At 45.5% G+C, this 13,238-nt stretch overlaps 9 protein-coding genes across 10 annotated transcripts in view; all 9 read left to right on the top strand.

Moving 5' to 3' along the window:
- LOC146557102 (collagen alpha-3(VI) chain-like) overlaps positions 1-13,238 on the top strand; it is a 104,282-nt gene that overhangs the window by 55,857 nt on the left and 35,187 nt on the right. The window lies entirely within an intron of this gene.
- On the top strand, positions 86-1,479 carry LOC146557117 (collagen alpha-3(VI) chain-like). Its single transcript, XM_085250101.1, has 2 exons — positions 86-608; positions 863-1,479. Exons 1-2 carry the CDS (start codon positions 86-88, stop codon positions 1,477-1,479), a joined length of 1,140 nt encoding a protein of 379 aa, XP_085106227.1.
- On the top strand, positions 1,753-3,269 carry LOC146557116 (collagen alpha-3(VI) chain-like). The gene is made up of 3 exons (XM_085249539.1): positions 1,753-2,275; positions 2,526-3,125; positions 3,244-3,269. The coding sequence occupies exons 1-3, from the start codon at positions 1,753-1,755 to the stop codon at positions 3,267-3,269; spliced, it is 1,149 nt and encodes a 382-aa protein (XP_085105665.1).
- On the top strand, positions 3,194-4,833 carry LOC146557115 (collagen alpha-3(VI) chain-like). Its single transcript, XM_085250090.1, has 2 exons — positions 3,194-3,973; positions 4,193-4,833. The coding sequence occupies exons 1-2, from the start codon at positions 3,451-3,453 to the stop codon at positions 4,831-4,833; spliced, it is 1,164 nt and encodes a 387-aa protein (XP_085106216.1). The 5' UTR covers positions 3,194-3,450.
- LOC146557114 (collagen alpha-3(VI) chain-like) lies at positions 5,090-6,502 on the top strand. The gene is made up of 2 exons (XM_085250084.1): positions 5,090-5,612; positions 5,862-6,502. Exons 1-2 carry the CDS (start codon positions 5,090-5,092, stop codon positions 6,500-6,502), a joined length of 1,164 nt encoding a protein of 387 aa, XP_085106210.1.
- Positions 6,799-8,192, top strand: LOC146557113 (collagen alpha-3(VI) chain-like). Its single transcript, XM_085250104.1, has 2 exons — positions 6,799-7,321; positions 7,576-8,192. The coding sequence occupies exons 1-2, from the start codon at positions 6,799-6,801 to the stop codon at positions 8,190-8,192; spliced, it is 1,140 nt and encodes a 379-aa protein (XP_085106230.1).
- LOC146557112 (collagen alpha-3(VI) chain-like) lies at positions 8,466-9,982 on the top strand. The gene is made up of 3 exons (XM_085249538.1): positions 8,466-8,988; positions 9,239-9,838; positions 9,957-9,982. The coding sequence occupies exons 1-3, from the start codon at positions 8,466-8,468 to the stop codon at positions 9,980-9,982; spliced, it is 1,149 nt and encodes a 382-aa protein (XP_085105664.1).
- Positions 9,907-11,546, top strand: LOC146557111 (collagen alpha-3(VI) chain-like). The gene is made up of 2 exons (XM_085250088.1): positions 9,907-10,686; positions 10,906-11,546. The coding sequence occupies exons 1-2, from the start codon at positions 10,164-10,166 to the stop codon at positions 11,544-11,546; spliced, it is 1,164 nt and encodes a 387-aa protein (XP_085106214.1). The 5' UTR covers positions 9,907-10,163.
- On the top strand, positions 11,803-13,186 carry LOC146557110 (collagen alpha-3(VI) chain-like). Its single transcript, XM_085250083.1, has 2 exons — positions 11,803-12,325; positions 12,546-13,186. The coding sequence occupies exons 1-2, from the start codon at positions 11,803-11,805 to the stop codon at positions 13,184-13,186; spliced, it is 1,164 nt and encodes a 387-aa protein (XP_085106209.1).

Below are 13,238 nucleotides of genomic sequence, written 5' to 3'. Positions count from 1 at the left end.
TCTCTTAGTGGTCAGACAGCCAGCAGGAAGGGATGTGGTGTTTTTGCTGGATGGATCTGATGCTACTAGAAGTGGATTCCCAGCTATGAGAGACTTTGTCCAAAAACAAGTAGACACACTCAGTGTGGATGATGGCAAAGACCGTGTGTCGGTTGTTCAGTACAGCAGCGATCCAGCCGTCCAGTTCTATCTGAACACGTACACCACAAAAAGAGAGGTCCTTGACAGTGTCAGAGGTTTGAGGCACAAAGGCGGACGACCCCTCAACACTGGAGCAGCTCTCCGGTACTTGAGGGATAACGTCTTCACGGCCTCTGCCGGAAGCAGGCGGCCATCAGGAGTTCCGCAGGTCCTAATATTGATCACTGGTGGAAGATCATTTGACAGTATTGATGAACCAGCCTCTGCTCTCAAACAGCTGGGTGTCTTGACCATTGCAATTGGAACCCGAGGCTCTGACCCCAGAGAACTTCAGACCATAACTGGCGAGCCCAGTTATGCTCTATCTGTGTCTGAACTTACTGACCTACCCAAAGTGCAACAGCAACTTGAGTCCTCTGTGGAAGCTGCAGTTTTTGAAGTCACCCCAGAATTACCAACCGTAATTGGTACGTTGTCAGACACATCCTGTTGCTTGCTCCAAAAGTTATTAATTTTAGCTACAGTGAGGAAAAGCAAATAAATGAATGTGATGTGTGTATAGGTTTTTTGTGCATTTCAAACCAGTTGGTAGCATGCTGTGGTCTTTCTAAAACAGAAGTAGGCCAGGCTAGTGTTGTTAAAATATTAGTGTGCCAGTGAAAGATAATCTCACAAGCTTTGTGAAAGGTTTTCATTTTTTTGTCCTACTGTCTTTTCTCAGCTTCACGTGACAGAAAAGATATTGTATTCCTTCTGGATGGTTCTGATGGCACAAGGAATGGCTTTCCTGCCATGCGTGATTTTGTAGAGAGAGTGGTGGAGAAAATCAATGTGGGAGAAAACAAAGACCATGTCTCTGTGGTCCAGTACAGCAGAGAACCAGAGGTCCATTTCTATCTGAACACATATACCACAAGGGAGGATGTGGTGGACTCGGTCAGAGGGCTTAGACACAGAGGAGGAAGACCCCTAAACACTGGGGCAGCTCTCCAATACGTCAGAGACAACGTCTTTACAAACTCCTCTGGAAGTAGACGCCTGCAGGGTGTCCCACAGATATTGATCTTACTAACTGGGGGAAGGTCTTTTGACAATGTAGATAGCCCAGCCTCAGCTCTCAAACAGCAGGGCATTTATGTGATTGGCATTGGAACTAGGACCTCAGATGCTAGAGAGCTGCAGAAACTATCATATGAGCCCAGTTATGCTCTGTCAGTGTCCGAGTTCACTGACCTTCCCAGTGTCCAAGAACAGCTCTCTTCTGTAATGAGCAAAGTGATAGTGAGGGCCACGCCCATGACACCAACAGTGACCGGTAAGAACGTGACTCCTTTGTAATCTCCAGTATCATGGTAGGAAACAGTGTGAAAAGAAACCAAATGTGATTTGCTGTGTTCAGTTAGCTAGTGGATTGAGTTTTTTTTTTTAAATAGTTGTGCTTGCGAAGAAAGAGTTCAATTTCAAGATGTTTCTCTTTAGCTGCAAAATATTTGATTGACCAAGTTAAACATATGGTAAATCTCATGTCTCTTAGTGGTCAGACAGCCAGCAGGAAGGGATGTGGTGTTTTTGCTGGATGGATCTGATGCTACTAGAAGTGGATTCCCAGCTATGAGAGACTTTGTCCAAAAACAAGTAGACACACTCAGTGTGGATGATGGCAAAGACCGTGTGTCGGTTGTTCAGTACAGCAGCGATCCAGCCGTCCAGTTCTATCTGAACACGTACACCACAAAAAGAGAGGTCCTTGACAGTGTCAGAGGTTTGAGGCACAAAGGCGGACGACCCCTCAACACTGGAGCAGCTCTCCGGTACTTGAGGGATAACGTCTTCACGGCCTCTGCCGGAAGCAGGCGGCCCTCAGGAGTTCCGCAGGTCCTAATATTGATCACTGGTGGAAGATCATTTGACAGTATTGATGAACCAGCCTCTGCTCTCAAACAGCTGGGTGTCTTGACCATTGCAATTGGAACCCGAGGCTCTGACCCCAGAGAACTTCAGACCATAACTGGCGAGCCCAGTCATGCTGTATCTGTGTCTGAGTTCACTGACCTTCCCAATGTTCAAGAACAGCTCTCTTCTGTAATGAGCACAGTGCCAATGAGGGTCACACCTTTGACCCCAACAGTAACTGGTAAGAACATGACCCATCTTCAAAGTCCAGTATCATTGTAGGAAACAGTGTGAAAAGAAATCATTTGGTTTTGCTGTGTTTAATCAGCCAGTGGATTGTTTTTCCTTTTTTTTTGTTCTGTTTTCGTTTTTGTTTTTTTTATAAAATAGTTGTGGTTGTAAAGAAAGAGTTCACTTTTACCATGGTGCTTTTTAGCTGCAAAATATTTGATTGACCAAGTTAAACATATGGTAAATCTCATGTCTCTTAGTGGTCAGACAGCCAGCAGGAAGGGATGTGGTGTTTTTGCTGGATGGATCTGATGCTACTAGAAGTGGATTCCCAGCTATGAGAGACTTTGTCCAAAAACAAGTAGACACACTCAGTGTGGATGATGGCAAAGACCGTGTGTCGGTTGTTCAGTACAGCAGCGATCCAGCCGTCCAGTTCTATCTGAACACGTACACCACAAAAAGAGAGGTCCTTGACAGTGTCAGAGGTTTGAGGCACAAAGGCGGACGACCCCTCAACACTGGAGCAGCTCTCCGGTACTTGAGGGATAACGTCTTCACGGCCTCTGCCGGAAGCAGGCGGCCATCAGGAGTTCCGCAGGTCCTAATATTGATCACTGGTGGAAGATCATTTGACAGTATTGATGAACCAGCCTCTGCTCTCAAACAGCTGGGTGTCTTGACCATTGCAATTGGAACCCGAGGCTCTGACCCCAGAGAACTTCAGACCATAACTGGCGAGCCCAGTTATGCTCTATCTGTGTCTGAACTTACTGACCTACCCAAAGTGCAACAGCAACTTGAGTCCTCTGTGGAAGCTGCAGTTTTTGAAGTCACCCCAGAATTACCAACCGTAATTGGTACGTTGTCAGACACATCCTGTTGCTTGCTCCAAAAGTTATTAATTTTAGCTACAGTGAGGAAAAGCAAATAAATGAATGTGATGTGTGTATAGGTTTTTTGTGCATTTCAAACCAGTTGGTAGCATGCTGTGGTCTTTCTAAAACAGAAGTAGGCCAGGCTAGTGTTGTTAAAATATTAGTGTGCCAGTGAAAGATAATCTCACAAGCTTTGTGAAAGGTTTTCATTTTTTTGTCCTACTGTCTTTTCTCAGCTTCACGTGACAGAAAAGATATTGTATTCCTTCTGGATGGTTCTGATGGCACAAGGAATGGCTTTCCTGCCATGCGTGATTTTGTAGAGAGAGTGGTGGAGAAAATCAATGTGGGAGAAAACAAAGACCATGTCTCTGTGGTCCAGTACAGCAGAGAACCAGAGGTCCATTTCTATCTGAACACATATACCACAAGGGAGGATGTGGTGGACTCGGTCAGAGGGCTTAGACACAGAGGAGGAAGACCCCTAAACACTGGGGCAGCTCTCCAATACGTCAGAGACAACGTCTTTACAAACTCCTCTGGAAGTAGACGCCTGCAGGGTGTCCCACAGATATTGATCTTACTAACTGGGGGAAGGTCTTTTGACAATGTAGATAGCCCAGCCTCAGCTCTCAAACAGCAGGGCATTTATGTGATTGGCATTGGAACTAGGACCTCAGATGCTAGAGAGCTGCAGAAACTATCATATGAGCCCAGTTATGCTCTGTCAGTGTCCGAGTTCACTGACCTTCCCAGTGTCCAAGAACAGCTCTCTTCTGTAATGAGCAAAGTGATAGTGAGGGCCACGCCCATGACACCAACAGTGACCGGTAAGAACGTGACTCCTTTGTAATCTCCAGTATCATGGTAGGAAACAGTGTGAAAAGAAACCAAATGTGATTTGCTGTGTTCAGTTAGCTAGTGGATTGAGTTTTTTTTTTTAAATAGTTGTGCTTGCGAAGAAAGAGTTCAATTTCAAGATGTTTCTCTTTAGCTGCAAAATATTTGATTGACCAAGTTAAACATATGGTAAATCTCATGTCTCTTAGTGGTCAGACAGCCAGCAGGAAGGGATGTGGTGTTTTTGCTGGATGGATCTGATGGTACTAGAAGTGGATTCCCAGCTATGAGAGACTTTGTCCAAAAACAAGTAGACACACTCAGTGTGGATGATGGCAAAGACCGTGTGTCGGTTGTTCAGTACAGCAGCGATCCAGCCGTCCAGTTCTATCTGAACACGTACACCACAAAAAGAGAGGTCCTTGACAGTGTCAGAGGTTTGAGGCACAAAGGCGGACGACCCCTCAACACTGGAGCAGCTCTCCGGTACTTGAGGGATAACGTCTTCACGGCCTCTGCCGGAAGCAGGCAGCCATCAGGAGTTCCGCAGGTCCTAATATTGATCACTGGTGGAAGATCATTTGACAGTATTGATGAACCAGCCTCTGCTCTCAAACAGCTGGGTGTCTTGACCATTGCAATTGGAACCCGAGGCTCTGACCCCAGAGAACTTCAGACCATAACTGGCGAGCCCAGTCATGCTGTATCTGTGTCTGAGTTCACTGACCTTCCCAATGTTCAAGAACAGCTCTCTTCTGTAATGAGCACAGTGCCAATGAGGGTCACACCTTTGACCCCAACAGTGACTGGTAAGAACATGACCCATCTTCAAAGTCCAGTATCATTGTAGGAAACAGTGTGAAAAGAAACCAAATGTGATTTGCTGTGTTCAGTTAGCTAGTGGATTGTTTTTTTCTTTACAAAATAGTTGTGCTTGCGAAGAAAGAGTTCAATTTCAAGATGTTTCTCTTTAGCTGCAAAATATTTGATTGACCAAGTTAAACATATGGTAAATCTCATGTCTCTTAGTGGTCAGACAGCCAGCAGGAAGGGATGTGGTGTTTTTGCTGGATGGATCTGATGCTACTAGAAGTGGATTCCCAGCTATGAGAGACTTTGTCCAAAAACAAGTAGACACACTCAGTGTGGATGATGGCAAAGACCGTGTGTCGGTTGTTCAGTACAGCAGCGATCCAGCCATCCAGTTCTATCTGAACACGTACACCACAAAAAGAGAGGTCCTTGACAGTGTCAGAGGTTTGAGGCACAAAGGCGGACGACCCCTCAACACTGGAGCAGCTCTCCGGTACTTGAGGGATAACATCTTCACGGCCTCTGCCGGAAGCAGGCGGCCATCAGGAGTTCCGCAGGTCCTAATATTGATCACTGGTGGAAGATCATTTGACAGTATTGATGAACCAGCCTCTGCTCTCAAACAGCTGGGTGTCTTGACCATTGCAATTGGAACCCGAGGCTCTGACCCCAGAGAACTTCAGACCATAACTGGCGAGCCCAGTCATGCTGTATCTGTGTCTGAGTTCACTGACCTTCCCAATGTTCAAGAACAGCTCTCTTCTGTAATGAGCACAGTGCCAATGAGGGTCACACCTTTGACCCCAACAGTGACTGGTAAGAACATGACCCATCTTCAAAGTCCAGTATCATTGTAGGAAACAGTGTGAAAAGAAATCATTTGGTTTTGCTGTGTTTAATCAGCCAGTGGATTGTTTTTCCTTTTTTTTGTTCTGTTTTCGTTTTTGTTTTTTTTATAAAATAGTTGTGGTTGTAAAGAAAGAGTTCACTTTTACCATGGTGCTTTTTAGCTGCAAAATATTTGATTGACCAAGTTAAACATATGGTAAATCTCATGTCTCTTAGTGGTCAGACAGCCAGCAGGAAGGGATGTGGTGTTTTTGCTGGATGGATCTGATGCTACTAGAAGTGGATTCCCAGCTATGAGAGACTTTGTCCAAAAACAAGTAGACACACTCAGTGTGGATGATGGCAAAGACCGTGTGTCGGTTGTTCAGTACAGCAGCGATCCAGCCGTCCAGTTCTATCTGAACACTTACACCACAAAAAGAGAGGTCCTTGACAGTGTCAGAGGTTTGAGGCACAAAGGCGGACGACCCCTCAACACTGGAGCAGCTCTCCGGTACTTGAGGGATAACGTCTTCACGGCCTCTGCCGGAAGCAGGCGGCCCTCAGGAGTTCCGCAGGTCCTAATATTGATCACTGGTGGAAGATCATTTGACAGTATTGATGAACCAGCCTCTGCTCTCAAACAGCTGGGTGTCTTGACCATTGCAATTGGAACCCGAGGCTCTGACCCCAGAGAACTTCAGACCATAACTGGCGAGCCCAGTTATGCTCTATCTGTGACTGAGTTCACTGACCTTCCCAATGTTCAAGAACAGCTCTCTTCTGTAATGAGCACAGTGCCAATGAGGGTCACACCTTTGACCCCAACAGTGACTGGTAAGAACATGACCCATCTTCAAAGTCCAGTATCATTGTAGGAAACAGTGTGAAAAGAAATCATTTGGTTTTGCTGTGTTTAATCAGCCAGTGGATTGTTTTTTCTTTTTTTTTAGTTCTTTTTTTGTTTGTTTTTTTGTTTGTTTTTTTACAAAATAGTTGTGGTTGTAAAGAAAGAGTTCACTTTTACCATGGTGCTTTTTAGCTGCAAAATATTTGATTGACCAAGTTAAACATATGGTAAATCTCATGTCTCTTAGTGGTCAGACAGCCAGCAGGAAGGGATGTGGTGTTTTTGATGGATGGATCTGATGCTACTAGAAGTGGATTCCCAGCTATGAGAGACTTTGTCCAAAAACAAGTAGACACACTCAGTGTGGATGATGGCAAAGACCGTGTGTCGGTTGTTCAGTACAGCAGCGATCCAGCCGTCCAGTTCTATCTGAACACGTACACCACAAAAAGAGAGGTCCTTGACAGTGTCAGAGGTTTGAGGCACAAAGGCGGACGACCCCTCAACACTGGAGCAGCTCTCCGGTACTTGAGGGAAAACGTCTTCACGGCCTCTGCCGGAAGCAGGCGGCCATCAGGAGTTCCGCAGGTCCTAATATTGATCACTGGTGGAAGATCATTTGACAGTATTGATGAACCAGCCTCTGCTCTCAAACAGCTGGGTGTCTTGACCATTGCAATTGGAACCCGAGGCTCTGACCCCAGAGAACTTCAGACCATAACTGGCGAGCCCAGTTATGCTCTATCTGTGACTGAACTTACTGACCTACCCAAAGTGCAACAGCAACTTGAGTCCTCTGTGGAAGCTGCAGTTTTTGAAGTCAGCCCAGAATTATCAACCGTAATTGGTACGTTGTCAGACACATCCTATTGCTGGCTCCAAAAGTTGCTAATTTCAGCTACAGTGAGGAAAAGCAAATAAATGAATGTGATGTTTGTATAGGTTTTTTGTGCATTTCAAACCAGTTGGTAGCATGCTGTGGTCTTTCTAAAACAGAAGTAGGCCAGGCTAGTGTTGTTAAAATATTAGTGTGCCAGTGAAAGATAATTTCACAAGCTTTGTGAAAGGTTTTCATTTTTTTGTCCTACTGTCTTTTCTCAGCTTCACGTGTCATAAAAGATATTGTATTCCTTCTGGATGGTTCTGATGGCACAAGGAATGGCTTTCCTGCCATGCGTGATTTTGTAGAGAGAGTGGTGGAGAAAATCAATGTGGGAGAAAACAAAGACCATGTCTCTGTGGTCCAGTACAGCAGAGAACCAGAGGTCCATTTCTATCTGAACACATATACCACAAGGGAGGATGTGGTGGACTCGGTCAGAGGGCTTAGACACAGAGGAGGAAGACCCCTAAACACTGGGGCAGCTCTCCAATACGTCAGAGACAACGTCTTTACAAACTCCTCTGGAAGTAGACGCCTGCAGGGTGTCCCACAGATATTGATCTTACTAACTGGGGGAAGGTCTTTTGATAATGTAGATAGCCCAGGCTCAGCTCTCAAACAGCAAGGCATTTATGTGATTGGCATTGGAACTAGGACCTCAGATGCTAGAGAGCTGCAGAAACTATCATATGAGCCCAGTTATGCTCTGTCAGTGTCCGAGTTCACTGACCTTCCCAGTGTCCAAGAACAGCTCTCTTCTGTAATGAGCAAAGTGATAGTGAGGGCCACGCCCATGACACCAACAGTGACCGGTAAGAACGTGACTCCTTTGTAATCTCCAGTATCATGGTAGGAAACAGTGTGAAAAGAAACCAAATGTGATTTGCTGTGTTCAGTTAGCTAGTGGATCTTTTTTTTTTTACAAAATAATTGTGCTTGCGAAGAAAGAGTTCAATTTCAAGATGTTTCTCTTTAGCTGCAAAATATTTGATTGACCAAGTTAAACATATGGTAAATCTCATGTCTCTTAGTGGTCAGACAGCCAGCAGGAAGGGATGTGGTGTTTTTGCTGGATGGATCTGATGCTACTAGAAGTGGATTCCCAGCTATGAGAGACTTTGTCCAAAAACAAGTAGACACACTCAGTGTGGATGATGGCAAAGACCGTGTGTCGGTTGTTCAGTACAGCAGCGATCCAGCCGTCCAGTTCTATCTGAACACTTACACCACAAAAAGAGAGGTCCTTGACAGTGTCAGAGGTTTGAGGCACAAAGGCGGACGACCCCTCAACACTGGAGCAGCTCTCCGGTACTTGAGGGATAACGTCTTCACGGCCTCTGCCGGAAGCAGGCGGCCCTCAGGAGTTCCGCAGGTCCTAATATTGATCACTGGTGGAAGATCATTTGACAGTATTGATGAACCAGCCTCTGCTCTCAAACAGCTGGGTGTCTTGACCATTGCAATTGGAACCCGAGGCTCTGACCCCAGAGAACTTCAGACCATAACTGGCGAGCCCAGTCATGCTGTATCTGTGTCTGAGTTCACTGACCTTCCCAATGTTCAAGAACAGCTCTCTTCTGTAATGAGCACAGTGCCAATGAGGGTCACACCTTTGACCCCAACAGTAACTGGTAAGAACATGACCCATCTTCAAAGTCCAGTATCATTGTAGGAAACAGTGTGAAAAGAAATCATTTGGTTTTGCTGTGTTTAATCAGCCAGTGGATTGTTTTTCCTTTTTTTTTGTTCTGTTTTCGTTTTTGTTTTTTTTATAAAATAGTTGTGGTTGTAAAGAAAGAGTTCAATTTTACCATGGTGCTTTTTAGCTGCAAAATATTTGATTGACCAAGTTAAACATATGGTAAATCTCATGTCTCTTAGTGGTCAGACAGCCAGCAGGAAGGGATGTGGTGTTTTTGCTGGATGGATCTGATGCTACTAGAAGTGGATTCCCAGCTATGAGAGACTTTGTCCAAAAACAAGTAGACACACTCAGTGTGGATGATGGCAAAGACCGTGTGTCGGTTGTTCAGTACAGCAGCGATCCAGCCGTCCAGTTCTATCTGAACACGTACACCACAAAAAGAGAGGTCCTTGACAGTGTCAGAGGTTTGAGGCACAAAGGCGGACGACCCCTCAACACTGGAGCAGCTCTCCGGTACTTGAGGGATAACGTCTTCACGGCCTCTGCCGGAAGCAGGCGGCCATCAGGAGTTCCGCAGGTCCTAATATTGATCACTGGTGGAAGATCATTTGACAGTATTGATGAACCAGCCTCTGCTCTCAAACAGCTGGGTGTCTTGACCATTGCAATTGGAACCCGAGGCTCTGACCCCAGAGAACTTCAGACCATAACTGGCGAGCCCAGTTATGCTCTATCTGTGTCTGAACTTACTGACCTACCCAAAGTGCAACAGCAACTTGAGTCCTCTGTGGAAGCTGCAGTTTTTGAAGTCACCCCAGAATTACCAACCGTAATTGGTACGTTGTCAGACACATCCTGTTGCTTGCTCCAAAAGTTATTAATTTTAGCTACAGTGAGGAAAAGCAAATAAATGAATGTGATGTGTGTATAGGTTTTTTGTGCATTTCAAACCAGTTGGTAGCATGCTGTGGTCTTTCTAAAACAGAAGTAGGCCAGGCTAGTGTTGTTAAAATATTAGTGTGCCAGTGAAAGATAATCTCACAAGCTTTGTGAAAGGTTTTCATTTTTTTGTCCTACTGTCTTTTCTCAGCTTCACGTGACAGAAAAGATATTGTATTCCTTCTGGATGGTTCTGATGGCACAAGGAATGGCTTTCCTGCCATGCGTGATTTTGTAGAGAGAGTGGTGGAGAAAATCAATGTGGGAGAAAACAAAGACCATGTCTCTGTGGTCCAGTACAGCAGAGAACCAGAGGTCCATTTCTATCTGAACACATATACCACAAGGGAGGATGTGGTGGACTCGGTCAGAGGGCTTAGACACAGAGGAGGAAGACCCCTAAACACTGGGGCAGCTCTCCAATACGTCAGAGACAACGTCTTTACAAACTCCTCTGGAAGTAGACGCCTGCAGGGTGTCCCACAGATATTGATCTTACTAACTGGGGGAAGGTCTTTTGATAATGTAGATAGCCCAGGCTCAGCTCTCAAACAGCAAGGCATTTATGTGATTGGCATTGGAACTAGGACCTCAGATGCTAGAGAGCTGCAGAAAATATCATATGAGCCCAGTTATGCTCTGTCAGTGTCCGAGTTCACTGACCTTCCCAGTGTCCAAGAACAGCTCTCTTCTGTAATGAGCAAAGTGATAGTGAGGGCCACGCCCATGACACCAACAGTGACCGGTAAGAACGTGACTCCTTTGTAATCTCCAGTATCATGGTAGGAAACAGTGTGAAAAGAAACCAAATGTGATTTGCTGTGTTCAGTTAGCTAGTGGATTGAGTTTTTTTTTTTAAATAGTTGTGCTTGCGAAGAAAGAGTTCAATTTCAAGATGTTTCTCTTTAGCTGCAAAATATTTGATTGACCAAGTTAAACATATGGTAAATCTCATGTCTCTTAGTGGTCAGACAGCCAGCAGGAAGGGATGTGGTGTTTTTGCTGGATGGATCTGATGCTACTAGAAGTGGATTCCCAGCTATGAGAGACTTTGTCCAAAAACAAGTAGACACACTCAGTGTGGATGATGGCAAAGACCGTGTGTCGGTTGTTCAGTACAGCAGCGATCCAGCCGTCCAGTTCTATCTGAACACGTACACCACAAAAAGAGAGGTCCTTGACAGTGTCAGAGGTTTGAGGCACAAAGGCGGACGACCCCTCAACACTGGAGCAGCTCTCCGGTACTTGAGGGATAACGTCTTCACGGCCTCTGCCGGAAGCAGGCGGCCATCAGGAGTTCCGCAGGTCCTAATATTGATCACTGGTGGAAGATCATTTGACAGTATTGATGAACCAGCCTCTGCTCTCAAACAGCTGGGTGTCTTGACCATTGCAATTGGAACCCGAGGCTCTGACCCCAGAGAACTTCAGACCATAACTGGCGAGCCCAGTCATGCTGTATCTGTGTCTGAGTTCACTGACCTTCCCAGTGTTCAAGAACAGCTCTCTTCTGTAATGAGCACAGTGCCAATGAGGGTCACACCTTTGACCCCAACAGTGACTGGTAAGAACATGACCCATCTTCAAAGTCCAGTATCATTGTAGGAAACAGTGTGAAAAGAAACCAAATGTGATTTGCTGTGTTCAGTTAGCTAGTGGATTGTTTTTTTCTTTACAAAATAGTTGTGCTTGCGAAGAAAGAGTTCAATTTCAAGATGTTTCTCTTTAGCTGCAAAATATTTGATTGACCAAGTTAAACATATGGTAAATCTCATGTCTCTTAGTGGTCAGACAGCCAGCAGGAAGGGATGTGGTGTTTTTGCTGGATGGATCTGATGCTACTAGAAGTGGATTCCCAGCTATGAGAGACTTTGTCCAAAAACAAGTAGACACACTCAGTGTGGATGATGGCAAAGACCGTGTGTCGGTTGTTCAGTACAGCAGCGATCCAGCCGTCCAGTTCTATCTGAACACATATACCACAAGGGAGGATGTGGTGGACTCGGTCAGAGGGCTTAGACACAGAGGAGGAAGACCCCTAAACACTGGGGCAGCTCTCCAATACGTCAGAGACAACGTCTTTACAAACTCCTCTGGAAGTAGACGCCTGCAGGGTGTCCCACAGATATTGATTTTACTAACTGGGGGAAGGTCTTTTGACAATGTAGATAGCCCAGCCTCAGCTCTCAAACAGCAGGGCATTTATGTGATTGGCATTGGAACTAGGACCTCAGATGCTAGAGAGCTGCAGAAAATATCATATGAGCCCAGTTATGCTCTGTCAGTGTCCGAGTTCACTGACCTTCCCAGTGTCCAAGAACAGCTCTCTTCTGTAATGAGCAAAGTGATAGTGAGGGCCACACCCATGACACCAACAGTGACCGGTAAGAACGTGACTCCTTTGTAATCTCCAGTATCATGGTAGGAAACAGTGTGAAAAGAAACCAAATGTGATTTGCTGTGTTCAGTTAGCTAGTGGATTGTGTTTTTTTTTTTTAAATAGTTGTGCTTGCGAAGAAAGAGTTCAATTTCAAGATGTTTCTCTTTAGCTGCAAAATATTTGATTGACCAAGTTAAACATATGGTAAATCTCATGTCTCTTAGTGGTCAGACAGCCAGCAGGAAGGGATGTGGTGTTTTTGCTGGATGGATCTGATGCTACTAGAAGTGGATTCCCAGCTATGAGAGACTTTGTCCAAAAACAAGTAGACACACTCAGTGTGGATGATGGCAAAGACCGTGTGTCGGTTGTTCAGTACAGCAGCGATCCAGCCGTCCAGTTCTATCTGAACACGTACACCACAAAAAGAGAGGTCCTTGACAGTGTCAGAGGTTTGAGGCACAAAGGCGGACGACCCCTCAACACTGGAGCAGCTCTCCGGTACTTGAGGGATAACGTCTTCACGGCCTCTGCCGGAAGCAGGCAGCCATCAGGAGTTCCGCAGGTCCTAATATTGATCACTGGTGGAAGATCATTTGACAGTATTGATGAACCAGCCTCTGCTCTCAAACAGCTGGGTGTCTTGACCATTGCAATTGGAACCCGAGGCTCTGACCCCAGAGAACTTCAGACCATAACTGGCGAGCCCAGTCATGCTGTATCTGTGTCTGAGTTCACTGACCTTCCCAATGTTCAAGAACAGCTCTCTTCTGTAATGAGCACAGTGCCAATGAGGGTCACACCTTTGACCCCAACAGTGACTGGTAAGAACATGACCCATCTTCAAAGTCCAGTATCATTGTAGGAAACAGTGTGAAAAGAAATCATTTGGTTTTGCTGTGTTTAATCAGCCAGTG

This window comes from Mchenga conophoros, linkage group LG16, assembly GCF_057382185.1.
Source record: "Mchenga conophoros isolate Kocher_MC1m ecotype Shallow Benthic linkage group LG16, M_conophoros_male_GT1.1, whole genome shotgun sequence".
NCBI lineage: Eukaryota > Metazoa > Chordata > Actinopteri > Cichliformes > Cichlidae > Mchenga > Mchenga conophoros.
This window is presented reverse-complemented; position numbering and strand designations above follow the sequence as displayed.

What these genes read in the sequence shown, in the direction of transcription:
- LOC146557117 (XM_085250101.1), top strand. Translation starts at nt 86, where the DNA reads ATGAGAGACTTTGTCCAAAAACAAGTAGACACACTCAGTGTGGATGAT. An exon ending in AGAATTACCAACCGTAATTG is followed by an intron (nt 609 to 862) that starts GTACGTTGTCAG and finishes GTCTTTTCTCAG; the next exon opens with CTTCACGTGACAGAAAAGAT.
- LOC146557110 (XM_085250083.1), top strand. Translation starts at nt 11,803, where the DNA reads ATGAGAGACTTTGTCCAAAAACAAGTAGACACACTCAGTGTGGATGAT. An exon ending in CATGACACCAACAGTGACCG is followed by an intron (nt 12,326 to 12,545) that starts GTAAGAACGTGA and finishes CATGTCTCTTAG; the next exon opens with TGGTCAGACAGCCAGCAGGA.
- LOC146557112 (XM_085249538.1), top strand. Translation starts at nt 8,466, where the DNA reads ATGAGAGACTTTGTCCAAAAACAAGTAGACACACTCAGTGTGGATGAT. An exon ending in TTTGACCCCAACAGTAACTG is followed by an intron (nt 8,989 to 9,238) that starts GTAAGAACATGA and finishes CATGTCTCTTAG; the next exon opens with TGGTCAGACAGCCAGCAGGA. An exon ending in AGAATTACCAACCGTAATTG is followed by an intron (nt 9,839 to 9,956) that starts GTACGTTGTCAG and finishes ATTTCAAACCAG; the next exon opens with TTGGTAGCATGCTGTGGTCT.
- LOC146557111 (XM_085250088.1), top strand. Translation starts at nt 10,164, where the DNA reads ATGCGTGATTTTGTAGAGAGAGTGGTGGAGAAAATCAATGTGGGAGAA. An exon ending in CATGACACCAACAGTGACCG is followed by an intron (nt 10,687 to 10,905) that starts GTAAGAACGTGA and finishes CATGTCTCTTAG; the next exon opens with TGGTCAGACAGCCAGCAGGA.
- LOC146557114 (XM_085250084.1), top strand. Translation starts at nt 5,090, where the DNA reads ATGAGAGACTTTGTCCAAAAACAAGTAGACACACTCAGTGTGGATGAT. An exon ending in TTTGACCCCAACAGTGACTG is followed by an intron (nt 5,613 to 5,861) that starts GTAAGAACATGA and finishes CATGTCTCTTAG; the next exon opens with TGGTCAGACAGCCAGCAGGA.
- LOC146557115 (XM_085250090.1), top strand. Translation starts at nt 3,451, where the DNA reads ATGCGTGATTTTGTAGAGAGAGTGGTGGAGAAAATCAATGTGGGAGAA. An exon ending in CATGACACCAACAGTGACCG is followed by an intron (nt 3,974 to 4,192) that starts GTAAGAACGTGA and finishes CATGTCTCTTAG; the next exon opens with TGGTCAGACAGCCAGCAGGA.
- LOC146557116 (XM_085249539.1), top strand. Translation starts at nt 1,753, where the DNA reads ATGAGAGACTTTGTCCAAAAACAAGTAGACACACTCAGTGTGGATGAT. An exon ending in TTTGACCCCAACAGTAACTG is followed by an intron (nt 2,276 to 2,525) that starts GTAAGAACATGA and finishes CATGTCTCTTAG; the next exon opens with TGGTCAGACAGCCAGCAGGA. An exon ending in AGAATTACCAACCGTAATTG is followed by an intron (nt 3,126 to 3,243) that starts GTACGTTGTCAG and finishes ATTTCAAACCAG; the next exon opens with TTGGTAGCATGCTGTGGTCT.
- LOC146557113 (XM_085250104.1), top strand. Translation starts at nt 6,799, where the DNA reads ATGAGAGACTTTGTCCAAAAACAAGTAGACACACTCAGTGTGGATGAT. An exon ending in AGAATTATCAACCGTAATTG is followed by an intron (nt 7,322 to 7,575) that starts GTACGTTGTCAG and finishes GTCTTTTCTCAG; the next exon opens with CTTCACGTGTCATAAAAGAT.